The 7,425-nt window shown below is 42.3% G+C and overlaps 1 protein-coding gene across 1 annotated transcript in view; it reads left to right on the top strand.

Moving 5' to 3' along the window:
• The first annotated feature begins 5,798 nt into the window (after nucleotides 1-5,798).
• Nucleotides 5,799-7,425, top strand: part of LOC103735191 (protein artemis) — a 30,509-nt gene continuing 28,882 nt past the window's right edge. The window contains exon 1 of the mRNA XM_029564143.1: nucleotides 5,799-5,972. Within this exon, the coding sequence (XP_029420003.1) occupies nucleotides 5,864-5,972 (109 nt within the window). The 5' untranslated portion in view covers nucleotides 5,799-5,863. The remainder of the gene's footprint in view (nucleotides 5,973-7,425) is intronic.

Raw genomic sequence — 7,425 nt, forward strand, 5'->3', positions numbered from 1 at the left:
CCCAAGTTCGGTTTCCAGCACCCACTTCAGGCAGCTCACAACTGTCTGTAAGTCCAGCTCCAGGGGTTCTGACATTCTTCTGGCTCCTGTGAGCACCCCCACACGTATCATACACACACACACACACGCACAAACACACATACATACAAATTTAAAAAAGTATCTTTAAAATAAAATCACATAGATACAACTGGTTTAGATTAAGACCTTCCAGGCCCTGCAGCATCCAATGACCAGGCTCTAGCCTCCAAACTATTTATTTTGACATGTTAACTTGATTGAATACCACATTTATCTGCCTAATTCTAAACTAAATTTTCACTCTCCTAAAATTGAAAGAATTTCTAAAAAAAAAAAAATCACAAAAACTAGAGATAAGGGCTAGAGAGATGGCTCAGCAGTTAAGAGCACTGACTGCTCTTGCAGAGGGCCAGGGTGTGATTCCCAGCACCGACATGGCGGCTACGAACCGTCCTTAACTCCAGTTCAGGGTAATCTGAAGCCTTCTTCTGACCTCTGCGGCAGCACTGCACAGCACAGGCGCACTCACATACATGCAGGCAATACACTCATACGCATAAAATAAAAATAATAAATAAAATATTTGAAAAAAAAAACTTCAGTGTTTGTCATATACTAATCCTCAAGGATGAGAGAAATATAATCCTCATATTCTAGTCACAACCATAGGAATCTGAACGCATTACTTCAGTGTTGGAGCTGGAGAGATGGTTCAGCTGGACCCAGACCTGCAAAACCAAGAGGCCACAGTGGACTGCAGTAGATCTAAGGGAACTACCACAAAAGGACTTACAACTTCCCTTTGCCTACACAACAGAACTCCAAGAGCACTGAAGCTGCAGAGACCAACAGCTCCCACTCAACCTCCCCCCGCCCCCCAGCACCAAATGGAGCCTGCTATGGTCAGAAAGATCTGAGAATTTCACCTTCCAACTCAGTGCAGCTGTGCCAGCGATCTACTCCATGACTTAGTGCTGCTCTTGGGCTGGTCAGAGAAGCTTCTTCTGCAGTGGACAGCAGTCAATGCAGAGACCCCTAACTGGTCAAAATGCTAAGAATCAGTGACTGCTTGATCCTATGTGAGACATCTGTATCACTCCAGGCTCAAGGAACATCACTGAAGATGAGGCAGAAAGATGTAAAAAGAGGCTGGTGAGATGGCTCAGCAGTTAAAAGCACTAGCTGCTCTTGCAGAGGATCCAGGTTCAATTCCCAGCACCCACATGGTGGCTAACAACCATCCATAACTACAGTTCCAGGGAAATCCAATGCCCTCTTCTGATCTTCTCAGGCATTGCACAACACCAATGTGCTTAACATGCATGCAGGCAATACATTCATACGCATAAAATAAAAATAATAAAGAAATAAGATATTTAAAAAAGGATGTAAGAGCTAGACAATGGGGCAGAGTGCTGTGAAAAACTGTCTTCTAGATATGACATGGCCTGGTAGGAATGTAAACTAGTCGCTATGGAAATCCGTATAGAGGTTTCTCGAAAAAACTAAAAATACATTTGGCCCAGCTCTACCATTCCTGGGTATTTACCTAAAGAATTTGCTGCAGCACCATTCACAATAGGTAAGTTGTGGAACCAACTTAGGTGTCTCACAACAGAAGAAGATAAAGAAAATGTGCTTTATATACACAGTGGAATTTCTCAGCTACAAAGAATGAAGATATGACATTTGTTGAAAACTTGATGCAATTAGACATGATTAAGAAATTTCAGGCAGTCTCAAAAGGATGTGTCGTATTATTTTCCTCTAATTTTTGGTTCCTAGATTTTTAAGGAAACACAGAAAATCATGTATGTATATATGATGTGAAAGAAGAAATAAAGCTATCTGGGCAAGACAAAGGAAGGTATGGGAGTACAGGGGAAATATGCTCAATATACTGTATACACTTGTGTAGAAAGTTTAAACAGAGAAAGTAAAGACAACTAGTGAACCATGCTCAGGATGAAAACATATGTCTTAATCTCTATGTGTGACCTGTATATAGAAAAATTACCTTAATTTAAAATTTTTACCTGTGATTTTTGACTTATTACATTTCTTTCTCATATGTAAGCTTGTTCAGTACTCTCATCAATCACCCATATTTCATTTACAAAAAAATCTTTGATAAGGTAACAAGTAGATCAACCCATTTTTTTTCTCTCCTTGGTCAACATTATAGTTTATTTCCTTTAAACAGTGCAATTCTAAAAGCTCCCAAATCACTTACACAGCAACTGCTGAAGCACTTTGATGTAGGACTCTGCTCCTGTGTCTGTCCTTGCCCCAATCAATAAACAGATTCTTCTCACAGCACTCTTCCACAACCAACCCTTGGTCTTGGACTTCCTCAGAACCGAGAGGATAAATTTCTATCATCTAAATCGCCCAGTCAGAGATCTTGTTACGGCAGCTCTAGAGAACTAATACCCTCTAAAAACATATTATTTCAGTGCATATTTCCTTGTATGATACTTTATTTCTTCTAAAAGAATAGCATACAGCACAGTAAATATATTTATTCATTTATTATTGAGACAGACGCTCCCTGTTTTGCCCAGGCTAGCCTGAAACTTGAGATCTTACTGCCTCAGCCTCCCTTGTAGCTGGGATTCAGGGGCATGAAACACTGTACAGTATATTTATAATGCAAGTTTTTAAAAATCTGTTTTTATTTCATTGCCTGCACACAATGTCTGCAGAGGCCAGAAGAGGGCACTATATTCCCTGGAACTGGAGTTAGGAAAAGAACTAGCACCCTGTGGGTTCTGGGAACTAAACCTGGGTCCTCTGTAAGAATGGCCAGTGCTCTTAACTGCTGAGCCATCTCTCCAGCCCTTATAATGCAAGTTATTTACATTGACAAATATAAGTACATGAAATTAAGAAAATATATTCTATGGTGACATCCCAACAATGATGTATCTATCTCAGTAACTATTGCGTGTTTGTTTGTATATGTTGCTAGGGATTAAACCAGGCCTCATGCGTGCTAAGCACATACTCTACCACTAAGCTACACCCAAGCCCTCAAATACTAATTTTCAGGCATTCAACATAAGCTTATTAGCGGTTTTCAGTCTTGCTGGGACAGAGTGAATCAAGGGCACAGAAAGTTCGAATGTTTAAGATGGTTGAAAGATGTCCGTGGTTGGAGAATGAGGGATCAGAACATAGTACATATTGTATATGTCTTAGACTTTTATTTACAGGCACTCACTGGAAAAAAATTCCTCTTGGGTTTCAGAATCCAAATACTGAGCTTCTTCTGAATTTTTTATTTTAAGGTTAAGGATGCCAAAAAGTTGAGACGTGATGGTGTCTCCCTCTTTCCTTTCATCTCTCTAAGAGTCAAATAGAGTACAATTTCTTAGATGTTGGGACACCTCCTCATATGTGGTTACATAATTAAAATATGTGGGTTCATGAAATATTTGACGACAGTAAAATGTTTTTAAACCCACAATGACCAAAATCAAACACTTACTTCATCCAAGGTGATTCTGGCAGCACTGGCCTATGTTGTGCTGCACAACGTCATTATAGATTTGGTTCCGAACACAAAACATACACACTTTGCTTTGCACGTGCCATCACACCACACAATACCAACAAATGTTGCCTGAAACATCTCAGCTTGGATTCAAGACTGTGTTGTGAATTGCAGTGTTTTTACTGTGCATACAAAGTTTTCTGCTGTTATATAAACAAGAGTTTAATTATAGAAAACAAAGGTTTTTAATATTTTCCTGCCATCATTCCTCAGCATGTGAGTGTTAATATATCTTTGGATTGTACTGTGTTAGAATTTCTAAAATATCTATATGAGGTGCCACTTTAACTTTTATAAAAAAAATTATTCAGTGACTTTTGGTTTGAGAACAGAACAGAAATATAACAGTTTCTGAAATGGCTGTAAACATCCTTCTGTCATTTTGAAAATGCATTCTTATGTGACACAGCTTTCTCAGCGTTGATGACTGCCAATCAAGGTATGAACTGCATAAAATGCTGGAGACACTCCACATCCTGCACTATCAAATATTCAGTCAAGAGTTGGTTCTTTAGGGGACTGGAGTAAAAATTGGCTGAGGAGTAAAGAGCACTTGCTGCTCTTGTCGAGGGCAGGGATTGGGTTCCCAGCATCCATGAAGGCTCACAACTCTGTTAACGCCAGTTCCAGGGGTTCCCGTGCCCTCTTCAGGCCTCTGGCAGCACTGTGCACATTGGTGTACATATGCAGGCAAAACACTCAAAACATAGAAAACAAATCTTAAAAAACATTTTTGAAGAGGCTGTCAGATCCCCTGGAACTGGAGTTAAGGATAGTTGTTAGCTGCCATGTGGGTAATGGGATTCAAACTCGGGTCTTCTGCAAGAACATTCAGTGTTCTTAACCGCTGAGCCATCTCTCCAGCCCCAAAACAAAATAAATATTTAAAAATATTTAATTCTTTATGTAAAAAGAAAGAGACATGTCTATCTCACTACTATGTAAATTTGCTTTAATCGTTAATAAACAGTAAAATTATATGTACACTAACAAATTGTTTTAAACTAAATTTCTTTATGATTTATTATCAGCAAATGTTTGGTTCATATGCCTTGTTTTATATACTTATGTACCCAGTGTTGTGTAAAAATTTCTCGGAAGAAAAAACACTGTGAGTGGAAAAAGTTAAGAAGCCAAAGAGGAACAATCTCCCATCCCATAAGAGCATAGGTGCACATGCATGCTTACCAATTTCATTATTTTCTGTCTTACCTTTTCCCAGATCTTCCTCTTTATCTGTATTTGAGCAGCACTCTGAGTATTATGGCTGCAAATAGAAGCTGATATTCTCTGACCATGGTATTATTTCCTCCAGCCAGAACTCGTTCCTGATGTCATTGCCATGTCACTTCTGTCTCTGTGGAAACATTATTTGACATGTTCTGTTATTACCTGGTCTACAAAAGCACTAAAGGCGACGTGAAGGCACATCTTACCCACGAGGCTCGTCCAGGTGTTGTGCATAGCGCGATTTTGTTGTTCTGTTGTGACCAACATTACTGTGTGTCTGAGGAAGACTTGCTTGAAAAGGGGCCCTAGCACTCAAACTCTTTAGTGGACCTTAATACTGTTATTCACCTTTCCAGACTTTCCCCCATCATCCTTTTTTTTTTTTTTTCTTTTCTGTATACATCCTTTTAATGTCCTAAAAATAAAGTCCCAGTGATGGCTAGGAGCTAGCAGATAAGCCATCTTTGGGGGTCTTTTTTCTTTCCCTCCCTCCCTCCCTCCCTCCCGCCTCCCTTCTTTTTTGCTTAAGATCTGAGTTGTGACCATCAGATATAGTTCTGTAGATTATGTACGAATGGAAGAGGACATTAATATTCATGAAATCTATTAATAGCATGAGTCTAATACGATTTTCTCACACAGTTGTGGTTATCCCATAAGATAGAAACTGATGGTCAGGGAAGCTCCACCAACATTCCCAGCGGCGTGTTTGGCTTCCAGCCACTGCAGCTTTCTAGACGCCAGCAGCTCTTCACCGGTGCAACAGCTGCTTTCGCTTTCCTTGGTCCATTTCTGGCAAACCCTGGACTCCTAGCGGCTAACCACAGCTCCCCAGCTCCCCGCTGAGAGCGGATATTTAAATCGAGGTCGCCGGAACCCTACTGGATGCTGCGGATGCTCCTGGGCGCCGCCCCTACCGTTGGGCTCCTCTGATTGGACACCGCTCCTCTCCAAGGGCCTATGGCGCGGCGGCGCGCAGGTTCCCGGAAGTCTTGCGACGCATCGAAGTAGGCCTCTGCTTCCGCAGTGGGCTTCTGTTCCAGCCCTAGTGGCGCTATGAGTTCCTTCCTGGGACAGATGGCCGAGTATCCAACCATCTCTATAGACCGCTTCGACAGGGAGAACCTGAAAGCCCGCGCCTACTTCCTGTCCCACTGTCACAAAGGTGAGCGAGCTCCGCCCGCCTCCCACTGCTGGGGCACAAGGTGCTGGAGGGAGGATGACAGCGAGCTCGGGGCCTGGTGACGGGAGGCACGCTGCAGGACAGAAGCTGGGAAGCACACCTTGCCCCAGTTGGCTCTTAACCTCGCATTGGCTTTATTGTTTCTAGATCTCTACAGCCATTTATAACAGCAACTGCCCGTTGAGCTCTGACCCGGGACACTGGTCAGAGCTATTGAAAGAGCTGGTAGCGCTCCTGGTGGGGAGTAGCAGTCTGGCAAGGGTTAGTTAGTTCCCCACACTTCCTAATTCTCGTTATCATGTGTAAGAAAACAAGAGCTTCACCCAGTGCAGTGCACCCTATTTTTGTTTTTTATTAGTCACTTATGGGCCAGGCAGAGTTTCATGTATCTCAGGCTGACCTTGAACTTCTGGTCCTCCAGCCTCCACCTTGCAAGTGCCAGGATTACAAGTGTGGGCCATCATGCCAGGTTCTATTCTGTGCTGGGGATAAAACCCAGGACTTTGTGTATGCTACACTAGCACTCTACCAACTGAGCTACATCCCCAGCCCTACTTATTAATTTTTTGAGATAGGATCTAGTTTTGTGGCCCTGTCTCAGCCTCTTACAGATGTGGGCCACCCGTGTTTCCCCCTTTTCAGATGTTCTGTCTGTGTCTGACAGAAAGGCTTGTTCTAGTCTAGGAAAGCAGGATGCAGTTTTGCCTTGTACCCTGCATCAGGCTACCAGACTTATGGGATTTCACAGCTACATAGGGGTTAGCCTTAATATCCTTTCTTTCTTTCTTTTTTTTTTTTTTTTTTTTTTTTTTTTTTTTTTTGTCTTTTTGAGACAGGGTCTCACAATGTAGCCCTGGCTGACCTGGAACTTACTAGGTAGACCAGGCTGGCCTTGAACTCACAGAGACCCGCCTGCCTCTGCTTCCCAAGTGCTGGGACTACAGGCCTGTGCCACCATGGCCAGCTCTCCTTTTCTTTTTTTGAGACAGGGTCTCACAATGTAGCCCTGGCTGACCTGGAACTTACTAGGTAGACCAGGCTGGCCTTGAACTCACAGAGATCCGCCTGCCTCTGCCTCCCAAGTGCTGGGATTAAAGGTGAGAGCTACCACACTTGGCTACTGTCCCTCTTAATGATATTGACTCTGTGCTAGGTATTCAAGTGAGGATGACACCAGTCCCCAGAGCTTGAACACTGCTCATTTCACAACCATTGTCCATTTTTAGCATTTGTTAGTGTTATAGGACAGAGTTCGTAAAAAAATCACCAACACCACTTTAAGAAAAATAGCAAGGTAAATTTTAATTTTCGACCGGCCGGGCTGTCTATCTTGGGAGTAGAAGCAGCCCTGGTGATTGTCAGGTCAGAGTTTTTATAGGATTACAGAATTATTATTAAAACAGGACACTTGTGAACCAATCAGGTTTGTACAACC

This window comes from Nannospalax galili, unplaced genomic scaffold, assembly GCF_000622305.1.
Source record: "Nannospalax galili isolate Female #2095 unplaced genomic scaffold, S.galili_v1.0 scaffold677, whole genome shotgun sequence".
In the NCBI taxonomy this organism is placed as follows: domain Eukaryota; kingdom Metazoa; phylum Chordata; class Mammalia; order Rodentia; family Spalacidae; genus Nannospalax; species Nannospalax galili.